Here is a 25,142-nt window from a genome sequence, read left to right on the forward strand (position 1 = left end):
ATGGACATACATAACCTCATAAAGAAGATAATATAATAAATACAATCTTTTTTTTAATGCATTGCAGTTGAACTTCTTTGTAATAGTATGTTTATATTATAAATGTATTCAAACAACTTTTAAAAATGAAAAGATTTTAAAAGATTCATATTCTTGTTAGCACCTAAAATTCTAATTATTAATTAATACTTGATTTAAGCTGATTTTCCTTCTCGAGTCACTTTGCAAATAGAAATGTAAGAATTGGCATTCATGGCCCTATCTCTATATTCTTATTTCAAAATAAACATCATAGAGTGTGCGAAGGTGGCTCAGTGGCAGAATTCTCACCTGCCATGCCAGAGACCTGGGTTCATTTCCTGGGGCCTGCCCATGCAAAAACAAACAAACAAAAAAATAAACACCATATACAGAAAGAAAAATGTTAATGTTTGAAAATGTACACCTCAAAATGTGAACATATAAACTGGAGGATAGCACCTATTAAATAGTATACATGATAAAATTTTTATAGAGTCTTTAAAGATATGTAAGTTAACCATTTATTTATATATCTGAAAAGAAAATCTTTTACATATTGGCTTGAAAGTTTGTAGAATAAACATAAGTATTTTAAGTTTATATTAAATATTGCTTAATGGGCTAATAATCTGGTCTGTGTAGAAAATACATATATTTTGATTCTCAAAGAAGATAATATAAGTTTTAATTCATGGTTACATAGTTGGCTGGGAAAATGCCAGTTTGGCCTCGAAGCTTTCCTTCCCACCAATCAAAATGTGAATCTGTTTTTGATATAACTGTGATCCTGTCTCCAGCTTGAAATTTCAAATCCCCTGGCTGTTGTCCTTCAAAAGAATATAGTGCTGTCACTTCTATAGGTCGATATGAATTACCTAAAATGAGAAAAAAGTATTTAAATTCTTCATATTTTTCAGAGAAAAATTGGGAACATTTGTATATGAAATATAAAGTAACCACATAGGGCTTGGTACTTTAAGACAAATGATGTCTTAGATGCTGGCAGATTCCATAGCACACAATTTGTTTAGTCTTCTTTTGATTATGCATTGTATTCTCATCACCTTATTGAACTTATATTTTTCTCCTTCAAAAAGAACAAATATTTGGCAATAATATTTCCAAATCTATATATCTCAGAATTTCACATTACTATATATTTAAGTATCTATTTAGCAAATGTTTGTGGCTATAATTATTTGAATTTGGAATAATCTATGAGATTACACTATTTTCATTTATCTCATTTTAAAACAGTAGTCATGATTGTTTCTTTGAATTGTAGCTGTTGGAGAAGAGCTAATATTTACCCTTATGATTGTATATAAAAGATTACATTTTAAAATATTACTTTATAGTAATTGTTTTTAAGGATTCTAGCTCAGATGCTTTCAGCCTATATGTATTTTGCTGTTATGTTAGCTAATATATTTGTTCACTGCGGATTCATAACTGTTTTCATTTCTTCACTTATTGGGTTATTTCTCTCAATATCATGTATGTAATTTATATTATATAAAATACGATAAGCTAAACATATTAAAGAGTATTCCAACACAATGCGTAGAATTAAATGTATTAAGAAAAATACTATGTGAATTGAGTGGTTAACATGAATAAAAGACATAAAAGATATAAATTGTATAACACCACAAAAATAAAGAAATGGGTACTTTCTGAACATTCGGTTATATAATGTCTAATGTTTCTATGTTTCATATAATTTTGAGCTTAAATTAGGCTATTTAGATACTTGTTAAATGCATTTAAGTACAGTAATAGAGAAAACATGAATAAATGGATTCTAAAATCAGTTACATATTTAATCTATAATAAAAAGAAAATAAACTTGGACTGTCAGTACAAATGAAAATAGGAATCATTTTATTTAAAATTATACTACATTCACTGAAACACTGAGTTTGAAGTTCTCACAAGATGGTGCTACAGTTCTTTCTATAAAACGTGATACCTAGTTCTTTGATTTCTCCTAATGTAAAAATCCTGATAATGCCTAATGTGATACATTAGAGATACTACTAGTTACTTAGTTTTTCTATAATGAAAATAATTTCTGCCTGCATATTTTTATATTTTATATTATATTTACTTTTAACCTATTAATTTTAAGGAAAAAGGTTAAAGAATGGCACCAAAATAGAAAACTGCAATATAGTTTGAAACAATTAATGCAAGTTAAATGACAATTCATACTAATGAACAATAATCATTACATACTATGAAAATCAACTATGATACTAAATTGATATGGGACACATACAGCAGAGTACTCATATCATGCTTCATTTTCATTAGATCAGAAGAATATAAGTTAATGTTCAAAAAATTTTTCTGAATTCTTCCTTATCTATTATTATACTTATGGTATTCATATTTATGATATCCATATATAAAGTTCGAACTTGATTAATCAGACCCAAACAATGAAAGCCCTCAATTAATTTTAGTCCTCTTCCTCCCTTTTATCTCCCCAGATATTTTGGATAACAGTAGGAAGCAAATGAAAAGAGTACTTGTGGGTATATTCTGAAAGCCATGTTCATTTCAGCTTCTATTGCCTCATATATTTATAGCACTACTTACAAAATTACAAATGCATAAGAAACATAACATACTAATATGTAGCATTCAATGTATATACAGGCATTTCAGTGTGCTTCATTTTTTTTTTTTTTTTTTAGTGTGCTTCATTTTTACTGTGCCTCACAGATATTACGTTTTCTACAAATTGAAGTTTTGTGGCAACCTGGCATCAAGCACATTCTATCAGCACCATTTTTCCAACAGTATGTGCTCACGTCATATCTGTACGTCACATTTTGGTAATTCTTGCAATATTTCAAGCATTTTAATTATTGATATAACTGTTATGGAAATCTGTGATCTGTGATGTTACTATTGTAATTGTTTGGGTCACCACAAAGCACACCCATATAAGATGGTAAACTTAACTGATAAATGTGTGTGTGTGTTCTGATTACTTCACCAAGCAGCTGCTACCCCATCTCTCTCCCCTCCTCTCCTAAGGCTGGGTAACCCAAGAGCTCTGATGGAGATGTACCACCAGATTAATAGTGTTCTCATGTCTGCTAACACCATCTGTTCTGCAGCCCATGGATCAAGGAGTAATTCTGACATTAAATCTTATTTAAAAAATACATTTCATAGGGCTATTACCACCATAGATGTAATTCTTCTGATGGATCTAGGCAAAGGAAATTGAAAATCTTCTGGAAAGGATTCACTATTTTAGTAGTCATTAAGAATATTTATGATCCATTTTGAGGAGATCAAAATATCAACATTAACAGGAGATTGGAAGAAGTTGACTCCAACCTTCATGGTTTGAGGGGTTTAAGACGTTCAAGACTTCAGTGGAGGAAGTAACTGCAGGTGAGGTGGAAATAGCAAGAGAACTAGAATTAGAAGTAAAGCCTGAAGATGTGCCTAGATCGCTGCAATCTCATGATTAAACTTGTATGAGGAGTTCTTCCTATTGGATGAACAAAGGAAGTAGTTTCTTGAGATTGGAATCTACTCCTGATGAAGATGTTATGGGCATTGTTGAAATGTAACAAAGGATTATATAAACTTAGTTGATAAAGCAGCACTTTAATATTATATTAAAGTGTTATATAAACTTAGTTGATAAAGCAGCACAGGGTTTGAGAGGATTCACTCCAATTTTGAAACAAGTTCTACTGTTGTTAAATGTCTATCAAACATGTTCACTTTATCCAGGCTATGGACAGATAGGTAAAACAATAAGGATAAAAACTAAATATATAATAGGGGCAGATAAGGGGTTAAAAAAATTAGGTAGATTGAAATGGTGGTCAATGAGGGAAGGGGTGTGGGATGTATCAAATTTTTATTTCTTTTTCTGGAGTGATACAAATGTTCTAAGAATGATCATGGCTATGAATACACAAATGTGATGATAAAAAAATACATATGCTATATTTTAAAAAGTGCTATCAGTAATGGTAATGAATGTTCCACACCAATGCAAGATGCTGGTGGTAGGGTAGTGTGTGGGAATCCTTTATTTTATGTATGATTGTTTTGTAAACTCACAATTTCTCTAATAAAATAAATAAATAAATAAAAATTAAATGATAAAAAAAAGAATATCCAGGGAAAATGTAAAAACAAACCAAAAAAAAAAAAACGTCTATCAAACAGACTTCCAGGAATATGGTGAAGCTGAGTGGATTGAGTACACTGCTGCTCTGTGGAAGACAGGGGATGGGGACAAAATGAATGGGGCTGTGGTCCCGGGGTGAGTAGACAAATTAGGTGTCTGGGTATATGGGGGAGGAGAGAGGCAGGGGGATCGAGAGGGGGTGAGTGGAGTGGGTTGACTGACCAGGATCCCCGACCATGTGACATAAAGGGAGGTGCGGATTGGAGGGAATTGATCATCCCTCCGCTCTAGCTTGCCCTAGCTGCTAGCTGGTAAATCTCCCCATGCAGTTATGTAGTCAACAGCGCTCATGGGGAACTCAGAGGCGGAGTTCCCAATCATCTGCTGTGGGGGGCTAGGCCTTCACGTGCTGGGAGTGATCACCTAGTCAGGTGCCAAGAACAGCTGACCAGACAAGTGTGGTGTCTCGTATACCCACTGGGCGCTGGGTGCTGAGATTCAGCTGATCTCCCAAGGGCTGGGAACAGCCATCTGACCGCAGTGGGCCAGGAGCAAACTCCCAGGCCGTGTATGATGTCTTAGAGCAGTCGCAGTCTAGGAGAGGCAGGCCTCAGGGAGGAGCCTCAGGAGCACCTCCTGGTGTGAATCAGTAAACGCAGGCATGCTAACTCATCTGCCTAGGTTTTAATTTTTTTCTAATATTCTTTTTTATTTTGGTTTCCTTTTTTAATATATATTTTACTGTACATTTATTTTTATTATTAGTAGTATTTATTTGTATATTTTTATTCATCTTTTTCATATCTATCTCTCTATTTTTTGGGGGGGGGTTCATGGTCCAGGAATCAAACCTGGGTCTCCTGCATGGAAGGCAGACTATAGATATCTTTTTATTATTCTATTGTATTATCTTTTTTTTTTAATGTATCCAGTCTTAGTTTACTCCCAATATATCTTGGGATGTCTCCTGACTTCGGAGCCTACTCTTGATGTGTGTTTTGTTGTCACTGCTGTTTTAATATTTTTATTTTATTATTATTATTCCTTTTTTGGTGGTGCTTAGGCCAAGTATCAAGCCCGGGTCTCCTGTGTGGTGGGTGGCTGGGTGTTTTACCACTAAAATACCAGTGAGCCCCAGCCTTGCTTTTTACAGACTCTCAAGTTAAATTGTATCCCTTACATGAGATCTGGTCATTGGTTTAGCATGGAATAACTGACAAACCAAGTCCGAAAAAAATCTTCAATGCAAAACCAAGTAAATACAAACTTTAGATTAGTGAAAGAAACCAACTTGCAAAATAACTTTATTAAGATAATCAAATGCCCTAAACCCAACAGAAAATCACAAAGCACATGAAGATCCAAGCAGAAATGGTACAGCCAAATGAACAAATAAAAACTCACAAGGGGACACAGATTTTGGAGTCAAGGATAGATATAAAGAAATAAAGGATAGCAGGAAGACACTAGAAGAGATAAAAAGAATTTGAAAGATTAAATAGGAAATGGCAGCTCTCACAGAAAGGAAAGATATAGTAGACCAAATTAGAAATATACTAGAGGTAAACAATAGCAAATTTGAAGGAGCAAAAGGAAGAATCAGTGAACTGGAACACAAAATAATTGAACTAGAGCACAAAACAAACAAACGTCAAGAAATACGGAAAAAATGGAATGGGCTCTTAGGTAAATGATAGATAACAAGAGGCACACAAATATGAGAATCATTGGTGTCCCAGAAGAAGAGAATAGTAAAGGGCTGGGAAAGTTAGTTGAAGATATATTTGGGGAAAAATTCCCAATCCTTATAAAGATATAAATACACAAATCAAAGAGGCCCAACAAACTCCAAATAGAATAAATCCAAATAGGTCTATTCTAAGACACCTAATAATCAAACTGTCAAATGTTGAAGAGAAACAGAAAGTCCTGAAAGCAACACAGGAAAAGTGATCTACTTCATACAAGGAAAAACACATTAGACGGACTTCAGACTACTCAACAAACACCATAATAGGATGAAGGCAGTATATTTAAGATCCTAAATGAGAATTCTTTCTCCAGTCAAGTTATCCTTCAAAATTGAGGGAGAGATTAAAATCTTCAAAGACAAACAAAGTTTGAGAGAACTAGTCAATAAGAAACCTGCTCTACAAGAAATAATAAGGGGAGTCCTATCATCTGGAAAAAAAAAAAAAGAGGAGACAGAGTTCTGGAGGAGGGCACATAATTGAAGAATAACAGTAATGGTAATTTAAAGGATAAAAAAAAAGAGAAGGAAAAGAATATATATATATCTGACAACAAAAAACTAAAGGATAAGATGGTAGAGTCAAGAACTGCTTTTACAGTAATTACTTTGAACATTAACGGACTAAACTCACCAATTAAAAGACACAGACAGGGGTGGGCCATGGTGGCTCAGCAGGCAGAGTTCTCACTTGCCATGCTGGAGACCTGGGTTTGATTCCCGGTGGAAAAAGAAAAAAGATACAGATTGGCAGAATGGATTAAAAACATATTCCATCTATATGCTGTGTACAAGAGACACATCTTAAACTCAAAGGACACAATTAGATTGAATGAAAGGATGGAAAAAGATCTATGCAAGCTGTAATCAAAAGGAAGCAGGAGTAGCTGGACTAATATCAGACAAATTAGACTTTAAATGTAAAGACATCATAAGAGACAAAGAAGGACACTACATATTAATAAAAGGGACAATTCACTGAGAGGAATTAGTAATTATAAATGTTTATGCTCCCAATCAAGGAACCCCAAAGTACACGAGGCAAACACTGGCAAAACTGAAGGGAGCTATAAATCTTTAAACAGTAAAAGAGGAAGACTTCAAGGTACCGCTCTCCACTACAGATAGAACAACCAGACAGACAAACAGCAAGGAAACAGAGAAACAAAACAATGGGACAAATGAATTAGACCTAATAGATCTATAATATAGATCATTATACCCTAAAACACCAGGATATACATTCTTTTCTAGCACATATGGAAGGTTCCTCAGAATAGATGATATGCTGGGACACAATAAGTGTCTTTATAATTGGACACAATATAAGTCTTTATAAATTTAATATGATTGAAATTATCCAAAGCACTTTCTCTAACCACAAGAAAATGAAGTTGGAAAATAATAATCACCAAAGAACCAGAGCTTTCAACAATATATGAAGATTAAACAATATACTCATAAATCACCAATTGGTGAAGGAAAAAATTGCTAGAGGAATTGGTAACTATCTGGTGACAAATGATAATGAAAATACAATGTATCAAAACATATGGGATGCAGCAAAGGCAATGTTGAGAGGGAAATTTATTGCACTAAATGCCTATATTTAAAAAACAAGAACAAATAAAACTTGAGGACTTAACTGCTCACCTGGAGGAACTAGAGAAAGAACAGCAAACTTACCCCAAAGCAAATAGAAGAGAAATAACAAAGACTAAAGCAGAAATAAATAAATTGGAGACCAATAAAACAATAGAAAGACTCAACAAAACCAAAAGTTGTTTCTTTGAGAAAAATCAATAAAATCAATGGACTCCTAGCTAGATTAACAAAGAAAAAAAGAGAATGGACATAAATAAACAAAATCAGGAATGAGGGGAAGGGATCATTACCATAGATCATGAAAAAAATTTAAAATCATAAGAGAATATTATGAACAACTATTTGTCAACAAACTAGACATCTTAGATGATATGGCCAAATTTCTAGAAACACACAAACTACTTATTCTGACTCAAGAAGAAAGAGTTCTCAACAAATCAATTACAAGTTAAGTGATTCAATCAGTCATCAAAAATCTTCCCACAAAGAAAAGTCAACCCCCACATGGCTTCATGGAGAATTCTATCAAACATTCCAAAAAGAACTAATATCAATCCTGCTCAAACTCTTCCAAAAAATTGAAGAAAAAAGGAATGCAATCTAACTCATTTTATGAAGCTAACATCACTCTAATACCAAAGCCAGATAAAAATACTACAAGAAAGGAAAACTATAGACCAATCTCTTTAATCAATATAGATGCAAAAATTCTTCACAAAATACCAGCAAATCAAATCCAATGACACATTAAAAGAATTACACACCACAACCAAGTGGGGTTTATACAAGGAATTCAAGGGTGGTTCAAAACAAGAAAATCAATAAATGTAATATAGCACATTAACAAATAGAAAAGGAAAAACCCATGATCATATAGATTGATGCTGAAAAAGTATTTGACAAAATCTCGCATCCTTTCCTGATAAAAACATTTCAAAAGGCAGGAATCCAAGAAAAGTTTCTCAGTATCCACAAAAAACATATGAAAAACCCACAGCCAGCATCATACTTAATGGTAAGAAACTGAAAGCATTTCCCCAAAGACCAGGAATGAGACAAGGATGTCCTCTGTCACCATTATTCAATATTGTACTAGAAGTCCTAGCTGGAGTGATTAGACAGGATAAAGAAATAAAAGCCATCCAAATAGGAAAGGAAAACATAAAACTTTCATTATTTGCAGACAACATAATCCTATACTTAGAAAAGCCTGAGAAATCTACGACAAAGTTATGTGAGCTAATAAACAAATTCTGAAAAATGGCGGAATACAAGATTAATGTACAAAAATCAGTAATGTTTCTATACACAAGCAATGACCTATCTGAGGAGACAAGTAAGAAAAAAATGCCATTCTAAATGGCAACCAAAAGAATGAAGTATCTAGGAATAAGCTAACCAGGGATATCAAGGACTTGTATGCCAAAAATTATAAAAAATTGCTAAAAGAAATAAATATGACCTAAATAGATGGAAAGATATTTCATGCTCATAGACAGGAAGGTTGAATGTCATTAAGGTGTCAATTCTACCCAAACTGATCTATGGATTCAATCCAATACCAACCAAAATCCCAACAACCAATTTTTGAATTGGTAATTGGAAAAGCTGGTTATCTAGTTTATTTGGAAAAGCTGGTTATCTAGTTTATTTGGAGGGGAAAAAGAACCTGAATAGCTAAAGATATCCTAAAACAGAGGAGCAAAGTGGGAGGACTATCAATTCCTGACTTTAAAGCTTACTATAAAACCACAGTGGTCAAAACAGTATGGTACTGGCACAAAGACAGAAGTATTGACCAATGGAGTAGAATCGAGAATGCAGAGACAGACCACCAAGTCTACGGACAATTGACTTTTGATAGGGCTTCCAAATCCATTGAACTGGGACAGAATAGTCTTTTCAATAAATGGGCATAGGAGAGTTGAATATCAATGGCCAAAAGAATGAAAGAGGACCCTAACCTTACACCCTATACAAAAATTAATTCAAGATGGATTAAAGACTTAAATGTAAGAACCACTACCATAAAATTTCTAGAAGGAAATGCAGGAAAAGATCTTCAATATCTAGTAATAGAAGGTAATGTATTAAACTTTACACCTAAAGGACAAGCAGTGAAAGAAAAAAACAGACAAATGGGAATCCCTTAAGATCATGAGCTTCTGAGCCTCAAAGGACTTTGATAAAGAAGTGAAGAGGGAGCTAACTCAATGGGAGAAAATATTTGGCAACAACATATTGGATAAAGACTTGATATCCTGTTTACATAAAGAAATTATACAGTCCCACAACAAAAGAACAAACAACCAAATTATAAAATGGGTAGAGGATATGAATAGACATTTTTCTGAAGAGCAAATATAGATGGCTAAAAAGCACATGAAGAGATCCTCATTTTCATTAGCTATAAGGGAAATGCAAATTAAGATGACAGTGAGATATGATCTCACACTTATAAGACCAGCTGATATTATACAGAAAATTACAAATGTTGGAGAGGATGCAAAGAAATAGGAATACTTATTGACTGCTGGTGGGAATGTATAATGGTGCTGCTGCTGTGGAAGACAATTTGGTGATTCCTTAGAAAACTAAATATTGAGTTGCCCTATGACCCAGCAATAACAATACTTGGTATATATCCAGAAAAGCTGAGGGCAGTGACATGAACAGAAATTTGCACATCAATGTTCATAGCAGCAATTCACAACTGCCTAAGATGGAAACAATCCAATGTCCATCAACAGATGAGAGGCCAAACAAAATGTGGCATATACATATGATGGAGTATTATGCAGTAGTAAGACAAAAATGAGGTCTTGAAGCATATGACAACATGGATGAACCTTGAGAACACAGTGTTGAGTGAAATAAGACACAAAAGGACAGAAACTGTATGAGTTTGCTATTATGCCTCTGGTAAAGGTAATCTCAGGGGTTACATTGTAGAATATAGCAGACCTAGAGGTACACAAAAGTTAGAGATGTGGGAGGGCTACCCAATAAGGCTGAATCTAAATGCAAGGGAACAGACAGAAGTGATGGAAACTAATTAGTGAATTTTTAAGTAACACTGCCATAATGAAGGTAAACATGACTGAAAGTGGATATATGGTGCCTTCTATTCCACTGATAAAATCTAAAATTATAAATGAGTTTTTTTAAAAATATTTTTATTGAGAAACATCCACACAGGTACAGTCCAAACATATCATACAATCAATGGCTCATAATATCATCACATAATTGTGTATTCTTCACCATGATCATTTTTAGAATATTTGCATTGGTCTAGAAAAAGAAATAAAATAAAAGAACTCATACATCCCATACACCTTACCCCTCCCTCTCATTGACCCACAGTGTTTTCAATCCACCCGATTTTTACCCTTTAACTCCCTCTATTATTTATTTATTTATTCTTTATCCTTTTTTTCCCTCATCTGTCCATGCCCTGAATAAAAGGAGCATCAGACACAAGATTTTCAATCACACAGTCACACTGTAACAGCTATATAGTTATGCAGTCTTCCTCAAGAATCAAGGCTACTGGAACACAGTTAACAGTTTCAGGTACTTTCCTATAGCCACTCCGAAACACCATAAACTAAAAAGGGATACCTATAAAATGTATAAGAATAACCTCCAGGATAACCTCCCAATTCTGTTTGAAATCTCTCAGCTATATTTTGTCTTTTTCTCTTCTCCCATTTGGTCAAGAAGGTTTTCTCATTCCCATGATTCCGGATCCCCGTTCATCCCTGCAATCCAGGTCCCATATTGCCAGGGAGATTTACACCCCTGAAGTCATGTCCCATGTAGCAGGGAGGGCAGTGAGTTCACCTTCCAAGTTGGCTTACAGGGAGAGGTCACATCTAAGAAAAAAAAGAGGCTCTCTGGGGGTGACTCTTAGGCATAATTATCAGTATGCTTAGCCTCTCCTTTGCAGGAATAAGCTTCATAGGGGTAAGCCCCAATACTGAGGGCTTAGCATTATTGAACTGGTTGTCCCCACTGCTTGCAAGAATATCAGAATTCCCTGTATGGGGAATTTTAATATTTCCTCATTTCTCCCCAGCCCCCTAAGGGGACTTTACATAACTTTTTTTTTCTGCCCCAATTATTGTGGGATATATCAGGGCATCACACTAACCTGTACAAACCTACAAGATCTCATACTTATTCAAGATTATAAATAAGTTGTTGCATGAACTATTTCAATAGTTCAACAGTGGATAAAGAATTAATAGTAGAGGGATACGGAGGGGAAACTAAAAATGCATGCTATTTTCAATAGTCAACAGGAAGATATCAACAGTATTTACCATAACACTATCAGGGGCAACTAATTGGTGTGTGTGTGGGGGACAAGTAATAAAGGGTAGTTTTGATTTGATAGTTGGTGATGTTGTGCTTGCTAGTTCTTTGTCATCATGGACCAATGAAAATTATCTAAAAGTGAGAGTGCTGCTGGTTGTACAACCAAGTGAATATAATATAAGACATGGATTGTTTATTTTGGACCTTATCCATGATGCCCAATAGATGGAGGGAGCTAAAGGGTACAATGACTGAGAAGCAGAATTGCAAACAGTGATACATTTACATGATGGAATATGATATGGCTGCAAAAAGGAAGGACGTTGAGAAGCACCCAATGAATAAAGCTTGGGGACAATGAGTTGGGCAAAATAAGCCAGAAACAAAAGAGCAAATAAGCTAAGGTCTCTCTCACAAAATGCTTATAAGAAAATAGGAGCCTAGATTGTGGGCCCTCATAGCAGTCATATTTGATCAGAAGTTGTAGACATATTTCTGGGTTCTGAGGCCCTGATCTGTGTGTCTATCATCTAGTATTTCTTTGGAACTTTGAATAACTATGTGACACCTAAGACTCAGAAATGCAGTGCTGCAGCCCTGAAAGTTAGCATAGTTATATGCAGTTAAAGTAATCAAAAAAGAGACCAGGCCTCAACTAGAGTTTAAAATGAAGCCGAACTGGTTGGGTCTAAGGTAAATCAGAAAGCAGAGTTAAAAATGATAGTGTATGTACTCTAGACCTTCAGCTACTATATAGACCAAAGGCAGATAGGTTTATTATGTCTAGAACCTAAACTTTATGTAACACATAATCTAAATCAACCTCTCTTGATAGCTCATTTAAACAGCCCAAACTCCTGGAGTCCAGAACAGTAGCAAGGCCTTGTAATTCTTTATACAAGTTTAATATAATACCAGGATACATCTCATACTATGGTGGGCTGATAATTAAAAAGTATTGGTAGACCAGTGACTTCTGAGAAAATGGTAGAATAGATAGGTTGAGTTCATCCCTCCTCCAAAGAACAGCTACAGAAGGGACAGAAAAATGACTGGGAGAGCTATTCCAGGGTGTAAGTGACCTAAGAGTGTCTTCTACAACACATAGGGAAGTCCTGGTTGAAAAATCAGAAAAATTGACATGCAGAGAACTGGAGACCAGCCAGCTAGTGCAAACAGCCTAGTGCATCCATTTCCAGATGGAGGCCCAGAGCCATCAGGAGTGCACAGACAGGGAGACTGAGACAAGGAAATAAGCCAAGCTGCTTTCCTTGAACGCGATAACCTCATGCACCCCATGCTACGACCCGCAACTCCCCCTACACCCCACACACCTGGAACCCGTCACCTGCACCCCCACTGTGTTCCAAGAACCCCCTTTTCCCATGCATTCCTCACTCTACCCCATGCATGCACACAAGCCTGTCCCAGTGCGACACACCTCTCTGTGCAAGTGCACAGTCTCGCCATACCCCTCTTGAGACTCCTTTACCAGCATTTAGCCCCTTGACCCCCACCTCCCTCTCCCTGACTCCTGCAGGCAACTTATCTCCATAACTTGGCCACACCCGCACCACACCGATAGTCACTCAACCCAGCCTGCCCCCCACCCCCATCCCCTACAGCTCTGCACACACGCACATCAGCATCCGGTCTACCAGAAATGTGCATACACATGTGCCCATTTGCACCAAGCACCCTCACCTCTGGGCAAGTACTGACCTGTGCATCTGGGCCATACCCACCCCCAGCCCATACAGGGATAATTCCACCCTGCTGTCCCTGAGCTCTGCACATGTGCACACCAGGGCCCCGCCCCCCAGAGGCACGCATGCCAGGGCCCTGCCCACCAGATTCGCATACTGGCATAGCCACATCCTCCGTTCTGGGCACCCATGTATCCATACACAGACCTCTTGACCCCTGCACCCCACTCCCCTGCGCTGCACACATGCACACACTTGCCCTACCCCATGGCACAAGCGCCCTTCTCCCACACCAGGCAGGTACTCTTGGGCACATCTGTGCCACACAGCCTCTGCCCTGCACAAGTGAGCAACCTACCCCACCCCACTAGGGCCATACCCATCATCATCTACCCCTGACACACATCCCACAACTTCCGTGACCTATGTCCCAACACTACACACTTGTGCATCCACATCCCAGCCTCCTTGGACCCCTCCCCCTGTGCAAGTACACACCCATACTCTAACCTCCCTGTGCTCTGATTTCTGTGTCCTTACCCCATACCCTTACACCCATGACTCACATGCTACATGCACCCACCCGCATCCTGCTCACATACCAGCCCCAGAACAACCGTTTAGGTCACCCATCTACCTCCTGCCATGCCCTATCTCTGTGTCGTCCATACCGCACCCTACTCCTGTGCTCCAAGGCCTGCCTGAGCTGCACCTCACCCCCATAGCCCCCACACTGCACATTCACAACCCTGTGACCTGTATCCCATGCTCACAGGCACCACAACCTGTTACTGTACCACAACCTGTTACTGCACTGTTGTGCCCTTCCCACACCCACATCCTGCTCCATAACCATCCCACAAACACAAAGCCTTATATTACTGAAGTAAATCAACCTCCAAAGTAACCCTATCAAGATATGCACATGCTGGAAAGACAACAGAAAATCACTAACCGCATGAAGATGCAGAAGATATAGCCCAGTCTAATAACTAAATTAAAACACTGGAGGAGACACAGACTTTGGAACAACCAATAAAATATGTTCATATAACTTTACTAAATAAAAAAACTGGGATGGAGTGGTGCGATGGTGGCTCAGTGGCAGAATTCTCATCTGCCATACTGGAGACCTGGGTTCGATTCCCAGTGCCTGCCCATGCGAAAAAAAAAAAAAAAAAAAAAAAATCAGTGGATGGCTAATGACATAAAGGAGATCAGGAAGACATTAGAGGAACATAAAGAAAAATTTGAAAGAATAAATTGAAAAATAGCAGATATCACAGAGATTAAAGGTGCTGTAGTCCAAATAAAAAAATACTAGAGACACATAAAAGCAGATTTGAAAGGCAGAAGAAAGAATAAGTGAACTAGAAGACAGGACAACTGATTCTGAACACAAAAAAGAGCAAATGACAAAAAAAAGTGGAAAAATTTGAGTGGGATTTTGGGGAAATGATGCACAAAACAAAGTTTACAAATATAAGAATCATCAGTGTCCCAGAAGGAGAAGAGTAAAGGGCTAGGAAGAGTAGTGGAGGATATAATGGGGGAAAACTACTCAACCCTTACATAAGACGTGAATACACAAATCAAAGAAGCCCAAAGAATTCCAAATAGAATATACATCTAAGTAGACCTACCCCAAGACACACACTATTCAGCTGTCAAATGTTGAAGAGAAGCAGAAAATCCTGAAAGTGGCAAGAGAAATACTACTATATACAAGGAAAATTACACAAGACTGAGTTCAGACTACTCAACTGGAACTATGGAGGTGAGAGGCTGTGGTATGATATATTTAAGATCCTGAAAGAGAAAGACTTCCAGAGAAGAATTCCATACCCAGCCAAATTGTCCTTCAAAACTGAGGGAGAGATTACAATTTTCACAGACAAATAAATGTGTCAACAAGAGATCAGCTCTACAAGAAATAATAAAGGGAATCCTACCAGTTGAAAAAAAAAAGAAAGACAGGAGAGGGAGGTCTGGATGAGGGCACACAATTGAAGAATACCAGTAAGGGTAACTTAAATGATAAAAAGAGAAAGAAGGAAAAGAACATATAGATCTGACAAATAAAATTCAAAGAATAAAATAGTGGATTCAAGAAATGCCTTTACAGTGATAACTTTTAATGTTAATGGACTAAACCTACCAATTTACAGATACAGATTGGCAGAATAGATTGAGAAATACAATCCATCTATACATTGCTTGCAAGAGACTCATCTTAGACACAATGATCCAAATAGATTGAAAGTGAAAGAATGGAAAAAAGATGTTCCATGCAAGCTTTAACCAAAAGAAAGCAGGAGTAGCCATACTGTGAGACAAAATAGACTTTAAATGTAAAGCCATCATAAGAGACAAAGAAAGGCACTATATATTAGTAAAAGGACAATTAGCCAAGAAGAAATAACAATGATAAATGTCTATGCTCCCAATCAAGGAGATCCAAAGTACATGAGAATGACATTGGCAAAACTGAAGGGAGGGATAGACATTTCAACAATAATAGGAGGAGACTTCAATACACTACTCTCCCCGATCGACAGAACGAGACAGAGGACCAACAAGAAAACAGAGAATTTAAAAAATTTGATAAATAAATTATACCTAATGGACATGTATAGGTCATTACACCCTAAAACATCACGGTATACATTTTTCTCTAGTGCTCATGGAACACTCTCTAGGAAAGATCATATGCTGGGGCACAAAACAGGTATTTATACATTTAAAAACACTGAAATTATTCAAAGCACTTTCTCTGATCACAATGGAATGCAGCTGGAAATCAATAACCACCAAAGAACAAGAACTTTCCCAAATATATGGAGATTAAATAACACATTCTTAAAAAATCAGTGGATCAAAGAAGAAATTGCTAAAGAAATCAATACCTATCTGGAGACAAATTAAAATGAGAACACAACATATCAGAACTTATGAGATGTGACAAAGGCTGTGCTGAGAGGGAAATTTATTGCCCTAACTATCTATATTAAAAAGGGAGAAAGAGTAAAAATTGAGGACTTAACCGCTTACCTGGAGGAAATTAAGAAAAATAACACTATGTGAATATCCCATTATTGCACATCATTTGTTGATTTTTTGGGGGGAGGGGGAATGCATGGGCCTGGAACCAAATCCAGGTCTCTCGCTTGGTGGGCAAGAATTCTACCACTGAACTAGCCATGTACTTCTCGTATTTCCATTCTGATATAACCATTTTAGTGTACATCTCTTGGCTGTACCGAAGGAAAATCTTAAATAACTCCATGGAAACATACCTTGTTATTATTTTTTTTTTTACCTTGCTATTATTTTAAGCAGGAATTCTACTAGATACATTATATTTTTTGTATTCTTGCTTTATGTTTAATTTTTAATTGAGCATTAAGGGAATGCAGTATTTGTAAATGACAGTATTTATAGAGGCCTGTTGCCATTTTTGTCTTTTAAGAAATTTTTGTCTCAAAAGAGGCAGGAATACATTTTCCCTCTTGATTGAACTGATGTCATGTATTCTTGTTTATCACAATACTCATGGATTTAGGACTTTGAATTTGTAAATATTCATTAAAAGCAAGATACTTTCTGTGTGATCTCAGTCACATAAAAATGTATGTACATAAAGGACCTAGAAGGATATGTCACACTGTAAATTGCTTGTGATTCTGGATGACTTTTGTGTTCTTCCCTTCTTGTGCTTTTCAGTTTTCTATATAGTACAATTAACTTAAAAGTTTAAAAGAATATATCTTATGATAATTAGTTAAAGAAAGAAGGATCTTATGACCTAAAGAAAATAAAGATAGAGAAGAATCACAGATCTGGTTCAACCCCCTGACTTCTGACAGACGAATGTCCACCAAGACATGTTGTCTGATTCCAGATGAAATAACAGATAAAGCAGTGATGGGAATCATGGGTATAAGGGCAAAATGGATGGTTTTGAGATTCCACAGAGAGCAACTCAGTTAATGTTGGGTTTGAGGAGGTCAATATCTCACATTACTCTTTCCTCCAACCTGATTTTGAACAGAAGTGAGGCAGACGGGGACATGATTATTGAAAGAGCTATTGAAGAATGTGGTTGAGGCTTGTGGTAACTATCCATTTCCTAAATTTGACCTGGTAAATTAGACAGACTTATTTATCCACCCAGCCATGGACAGCCCTGGAGAGCTAGAGACATCTCTTACAGGGTCTGGGCCTTTTTATCACTTGGGAGAAAGAAAACAGGCCATAGCAAAAACCCTAGCAGCAGGCAGGCAGATTCCACAGTGAATAGCTGACCCACATGTGCCAAACTCCTCACTCAAACTCACTAAACATATAAATCCCTCCACCCTCTTAATGGGGAATATGGGATGGCCAAGTGTTTAGTAGTGTTTGAAGTAAAGTTCATCCACATGAACACCAGAGAAGTGGGCCCCCTACCCAAAAGTGCAAAAGAAAAGCATGCTGTTAACTTTCATGAAGACAGATACTCTCCTGAGTATAACTTCTTTCTGACATAACAGTTTATAAACTAATCTATTTCGTAGCCGTATCTCTTCAATAAGTTCAAAATTACTTAAAGTTCCTCTCTATTGTAAATGTCAGAGAAAATTTCCATAAATCTAATATTAGTGCCCACAAAAGAAATCTTTTTTTTTTAAAGGTACACCAAGGATGGATGTCCTTTTGTGAAGAGAAACTGCACTGATTACTAGAAAGCAAACTCTATTAAGTTATTTGAATACCTGCCTGAGGTTTACCCTCCTGAGCAATATGTGCCTTTAAAATTTATCTTCCTGTGCTTAAAGTAAATTTGAAGGATCTTTGAAGCAAATGGCTACTTTGATTATTATAACATTTAAGTTTAAGTCAAATAGAGGCTATTTTCCTCCCCCAATCCAGGGCTAATCTTAATAAGAAATAGAGCTAGATTACAATCAGCATTTAGTGAATGGCAGCTGCCCTAAGGTTCACCATTTAGCAATGCTAGGTCCACAGCACATCACTGCTTTACTTTTACTGACTCACAGCACCTAATTCACTTTCTCAGTGGAGCCTGCATAATGTAACCCATGTGCAGCCAACACATCTGGCCCTAGACCTGTTTCAGACAAAGAATCTCAGCCTTTAGAAGGCCCACTTCAGGAAAGAAACCAGAACTAAAAGAACACAGCTTTTGGTTTTGTTAAACAACTTGTTTTTGTCAATTAAATAATAGTGATTGGTTGGGTGGTTAACATGATTCTAGCGGCTCAAGTTCCCCCGGTCACTGCTGCCATGCCAGCTCTCTGGAGATAGATCTAAAGGCTTTGGGGATCATATCCCCTGTATGGGTATGAAAATCAATGGTAAGCTACCCAGATGACACCAGTTCATACATAGCAATGGTTTTCAGTGGGAAGCAGTTTTGTCCCCCAGGTCAAAGTCTGGAGACATTTTTGATTGTTAAAACTGGGGAGGAGGGTGGTACTAATTTCTAGTGGTTAGAATCCAGGGATGTTCCTAAATATCCTACAAGGACACCCCCCATGATAAAGAATTATCTGGCCAAAAATGTCAATAGTGTGCAGGTGTAGAAGCTGTCATAGACAATTATAGGATGGACAAAAGGTGAGCAATAAATGTTGGCATACTGAGGGAACAGACTTTCACTACAGATAAATGTTCATTCAGAATTCCTTAAAGAGAGATTCAGTAAATGAGACAATGGAAAAGCAAGACTTGCTCTCTGAGAGACTCTAGTACCAAATTTGGTTGGACCTTCCAAATGGTGTAAAACGAAAGATCAGTGGGAAGAAACTACATGCAATTTGGAATAGCATCATTATGGTTGACAACCCATGTGTAAAATTGCAGATTGACTCCGTGGGTTTATAACAAGTTTAAGGTTTATATCCTCCACAGTGGGAGGATGAAGTGGCCTGCTAAAATAAATTTTTAGTTCAAGTAAGGGACAGTCATGAACACAGTGACTGTTCTCTGGCAAGGATCATTTGACAGGACATTTCTCTGGCAAGTCTTTAAGAATAGATTAATTGATTTCAAAACTGCTTTAAAAAAATATAGTAATATAAGTTTCATTTAAAAAACTACAAAACAGATTTTAAAACTTCCCTTTTGTTTTTTCCTCCTAAATCTCTTATCGAGGGAGGAAGGGCTAAAAGAAATTAATATTAATGTTCACTTAGTACTTACTAAGTGTTTTTACACATTATCTTGTCTTACAAGATAATGGCAAGGATCATTTGACAGGACATTTCTCTGGCAAGTCTTTAAGAATAGATTAATTGATTTCAAAACTGCTTTTAAAAAAATATAGTAATATAAGTTTCATTTAAAAAACTACAAAACAGATTTTAAAACTTCCCTTTTGTTTTTTCCTCCTAAATCTCTTATCAAGGGAGGAAGGGCTAAAAGAAATTAATATTAATGTTCACTTAGTACCTACTAAGTGTTTTTACACATCATCTTGTCTTACAAGATAATAAACAAGCCAACAAACCATGGGCAGGTAACATTATCTTCAGATCATAAAACTAATAAATCAAAGCATTGGGATTTAAATCTGAGTCTCTGTATCAGAGCCCACTTCATATTATTTTCCATTAAACATTTTTCCTTGCTGCTGTTTATGAGATAGTTCTAATATTTATTAGGCACCTAGGCTATAGGTACAGGTACAAAAAAAAACATTAGCCAGAAATTCTAGCTCCCAATTTAACATTACAGGGAGGTATTCTTGGAAGGATTCACAGACTTTGTTCTCTTTAATCCCTAGCTAACTTCCTCCCCTCTCCTTCTCTCAATCTCTTTCCAACTCTCTGTTCGGTCCCCCCTTTCCAGGCAAACTCAGAAAGTCTGTTGTCTCTGCCAAGTTTAAGAACCTCTTTAACTGCTAGCTACCTAAGCCTAAATCTAGTCTTAACAGAATTTTTAAAGGTGAAAGACTGAGTAATACAAAAAATTTAGGTGTTTATGCTACTTTGTTATAAACATTTATATCCTAAACACTTTTACTCCTAAAAGACATGTATCTGAAGGTCAAACGTCTAACAACTGCAGCAATCTTTAATAAAGAGAGAAAACATTTTTTAAAAACTATAAAACATAAAACCTCTTGGAGCTTTCTGATGAACCCCAGTATGCTTAGGACCACAAGGATAATATCTGTTCCATAGCTGAGGCCTGGCCATCACACTTAACTCTAACACAGAACCCTGGCCTTGGGATTTCTCAGATCCCTTCTGAGGCAAACCATCAGGGAAAAGACTGCCAAAAGTAAATTCCATAACAGAAGACACAGCTGAATATAAGAAGATAAACAGAAGCCCTAAATACATCAAGAAAAAGTTGACTTCTACACAGTAGACTCTGTTTAAGAGACATTTTAGAGATATTTTTATTTGTAGGATATAATTTTTTAGAAGATAGTTGGGTTATCTAAATATTTTGATGTTTTATTTACATGGAATGGTTAATTCTCCAACATTTTATTAAACCAGTAGTATACGGTATTGTGATTCCAGTGACATGAGTATACAATGTGAAAAAATAAATAGGATATCATTTTACTATTTAATGTTTTCCCTCAATGTTTCCCATTTACATCTCTATATAATTTCTTTTTCCCAATTACATCTTTATATAATTTCTTAATCCTTTTAAAGGACATTTTCTAAAGAATATTAAAGTAAGATAGGTTGAAAGAACTATTTTTATTACAGGAAATCCTAATAAGTTTTATGAAGTACTTCCCAATAACAGTAAAATACTCGAACATGAAAAATAAAAGAAAAAAGTCCCCTAAGAATATAAAATTCATGGGGCTAAAATCCAAAAAAAAAAAAAAAAAAAAAAAAAAAAATGCTGTAGGAAATAAATTATAATTTAAAATTAACAAACTATGGTATTCTATTCCTATTATATATTCAGAAGCTTCTAGGCAGTTTCTAAAATATCATGTGAGCATCATACAACATCGTAGTTTCTCAGAAGTAAACAGCATTTAGTCCCTTAGCTTTGCTGGCTCCAATATTCATTATGCATATAACCATACTCCTTAAATTCCCACAATCATTTTCCTTTATTCAAATTAAGAATAAGAGAACAAAAACATAGCATATTTCAAACTTTTTCAATTGTATAGTATAACATAGATAACAAAGTAAAGAAATAAAAAAGGAACAGTTTTCAAAGTACTCTTCAACAAGTAGTCATAGTACAGATCCCAGAGTTTGTCATGAGCTACTGTCCCGGTCTGAATCTGTGGTGGACCCCAGAAAAGCCATGGCCTTTGATCCTCATTCAATATTGCTGGGTGGGAGCATGTTGATTGTTTCCATTAAGATGTGACCCATCCAATTGTGGGTGGTAAGTTTTGATGAGATGATTTCCATGGAAGGGCATCTCCACCCACTGAAGGTGGAGTTGCTTACTGGAATCCTTTAAAAGAGGAAACATTTTGGACAGCTTCCCTTTTGGTAGAGCCACGAGAAAGCCAGCAGATGTTGCCATGTTTGCCACGTGCACTTGCAGCTGAGAGAGAAACGTTGAACTTCATCGGTCTTCTTGAACCAAGGTATCTTTCCCCGGATGCCTTCAATTGGACATTTCCATAGACTTGTCTTAATTGGGACATTTTCTTGGCCTTAGAACTATAAACTAACAACTTATTAAATCCCCCCTTTTAAAAACCATTCTGTTTCTGGTATATCGCATTCTGGCAGCTAGCAAACTAGAACAGATTTTTCCAGCTGAGAGAGAAATATTGAACATCATCGGCCTTCTTGACCCAAGGTATCTTTCCCCAGATGCCTTACATTGAACATTTCTATAGACTTGTTTTAATTGGGACATTTTCTTGGCCTTAGAACTGTAAACTAGCAACTTATCAAATTCCCCTTTTTAAAAGTCATTCCATTTCTGGTAAATAGCATTCTGGGAGCTAGCAAACTAGAACAGATTTTGGTACCGAGAGTGGGGTGCTGCTGCAGTTTGCAAATACCAAACATGTTGGAACAACTTTTTAAATGGATAAGGGGAAGAATCTGGAGGAGTTGTGAGAAGTTTGATAGAGAAGGCCTAGAATGCTTTGAAAGAGACTGTTGGTAGAAATGTGGACTTTAAAGACACTTCTGATAAAGTCTTAGACAGAAATGAAACGTTTCATTACAGACAGGAAGGAAGGCGATCCTTGTTTTAAAATGGCAGATAATCTGGCAAAGTTGACTAGTGGCTTTGGCTGGAAGGCAGATTTTAAAAACCATGAACTTGGATATTTAGCAGAAGAGATCTCCAAATTAAATGTCAAAAGGGCAGCTTGGTTTCTCCTCACAGCTTATAGTGAAATGCGACAGGAGAGAGAAAAGTTGAAAACTGAACTCTTAAGTAAAAAGAAACCAGAAATTGAGGTCCTGGAAAATTCTGGGCCTCCAGAAAGGAAGAACCCAGAGTATAGTGCCCTGTGTGAGGATTTAACCAAATGTGGAACCAGCCAGCCATTTCAGAGAAAGTCAGGATCGGACATGAAGTTATCCAGGAAGGATCTGTGGAAACTCCTTATGCCTGATGGGCATGACCCAAGGCTACTGCATAGAAAGCCAACAACAGTGCTGTAGGACCTGTATAAAAAGAGCCGCTGCCAGTCTGGACTGGGGGGTTCAGAGGAGGGACACACTGGAGGAAAAATAACTTCAGAGGCAAAACCATGGAGGCTGAGGTTTTGAAGTCAAGAAGTCTTGGGCCAGGACAGCGGACCCACCCCAACCCATGGAGAGGGTGAGTTTGCCCCGAAGGCAGAGGATGGGCCTTCCACCTTGCTGCAGTGGAAGAGTCATGCCACCTCAGGCCTTGGAAAGGGTGAAGCACATTCCTTGGGGTTTGGGGAGATCCTGACTGCCACCACATGGAGGGGTTGTACATGTGCCCTGGAGAAGGCAGAGAGCCTGGGTGTGGCCCCAATGCTTGGAGAGGGTGGAGCTGAGAAAGGTGGTCTCTCCGATGTCCCCCAAGGTTGTATCAGAGAGAGGCAGGCCTCTGCATAGGCCTTTGGAAAGGGTGGGACTGCTGCTTTCTAAAGCCCTGAGGATAAGTGACTCTCAGACTTTGAAATCTAATGGACTATGCCCTGCAGGTTTTCAAAACTGTATGGGTCTAGTGACCCCTGTGTTCCTTCCTCCCTATGGAAATGTGTATATGTATCCTATGAGTCCTCCTTTGTACGTTGGCAGCAAATAACTCATTATGAGTTTTCAAAGATCCAGAGCAAATGGAGAAAATTTTGCCTTAGGACAGACCATGCCTGTAACTGACTTGATAAGATTTTATACTGTCTCTAATTTTGTACTTCATTTATATTGCTACTGAAAGGCTTAAGGTTTTCTGATACTGTTATGGAATGAATACATTTTGCATTTGGAAAGAGCATGTCTTTTTGGGGTCCAAAGGGTGGAATGTGCCAGTCTGAATCTGTGCTGGACTCTAGAAAAGCCATGTCCTTTAATCCTCATTCAATATTGCTGGGTGGGAGCATTTTGATTGTTTCCATGAAGATGTGACCCACCCAATTGTGAGTGGTAACTTTTGATTAGATGATTTCCATGGAGGTGTATCTCCACCCACTGAAGGTGGAGTTGCTTACTGGAATCCTTTAAAAGAGGAAACATTCAGGAGAGTGTCCCTTTTGGTAGAGTCACGAGAAAGCTAGCAGATGCCACCATGTTCACCACGTGCCGGGTTGCAGCAACCTGAGAGAGAAACGTGGAACTTCATCGTGCCTTCATGGATGAGAGAGAGACCCTGAACTTTATCGGCTTTCTTGAACCAAGGTATCTTTCCCTGGATACCTTTGATTGGACATTTCCATAGACTTGTTGTAATTGGGGCATTTTCTCAGTCTTAGAACTGTAAACTTGCAACTTATTAAATTTCCCTTTTTAAAAGTCATTCAATTTCTGGTATATTGCATTCCAGCATCTAGCAAACTAGAACACACTGACATTTTATTACTTACACTTCTTTTCCTTCTTTTATCAGGAAGGAATTGTTGATCCCATGGTGCCAGGGCCAGATTCATCCCTGGGAGTCATCTCCCATGTCACCAGGGAGACTTTCACCCCTGGATGTCATGTCCCATGTAGGGGAAGGGCAATGATTTCACTTGCAGAGTTGGGCTTAGAGAGACTGAGGCCACATCTGAGCAACAAAAGAGGTCCTCCAGAAGTAATTCTTAGGCATGCCTATAGGTAGTCTAAGCTTCTCCTCTACCTGCATAAGCTTCACAAGAGTAAGCCTCAGGATCGAGGGCATGGCCTATTGATTTGGGTATCCCTAAAGTTTGACACAGTATCAGGGGATTCCCTGATAGTAAGATTTAACAATTTAATAGTTCCATATTCTTTCTCCCATCCCTCAAGGGACTTTGTCAATACTTTTTGATTATCTGCTTAATGTACTCTAGGATGTATCCAGGCATTACAATAATCTATACAGGATTAAAGGACCTCTTTTTTTATTCTGGGCTCCCTGTTTCAATTGTTCAAATGAGCTACACAGGCAGGCT

The 25,142-nt window shown here is 37.2% G+C and overlaps 1 protein-coding gene across 2 annotated transcripts in view; it reads right to left on the reverse strand.

Moving 5' to 3' along the window:
* Nucleotides 1-524: 524 nt before the first annotated feature.
* The window catches only part of SH3YL1 (SH3 and SYLF domain containing 1), a 103,314-nt gene continuing 78,696 nt past the window's right edge, over nucleotides 525-25,142 (reverse strand). The window contains exon 11 of one of the 2 annotated variants that reach the window (XM_077153034.1): nucleotides 525-896. In XM_077153034.1, the coding sequence (XP_077009149.1) occupies nucleotides 706-896 (191 nt within the window). In that variant the 3' untranslated portion in view covers nucleotides 525-705. Of the gene's footprint in view, nucleotides 897-21,546; nucleotides 24,328-25,142 lie in introns of those variants that run through there. The other variant, XM_077153035.1, reaches the window with a different exon arrangement.

Source organism: Tamandua tetradactyla, chromosome 3, assembly GCF_023851605.1.
Source record: "Tamandua tetradactyla isolate mTamTet1 chromosome 3, mTamTet1.pri, whole genome shotgun sequence".
Taxonomy (NCBI): domain Eukaryota; kingdom Metazoa; phylum Chordata; class Mammalia; order Pilosa; family Myrmecophagidae; genus Tamandua; species Tamandua tetradactyla.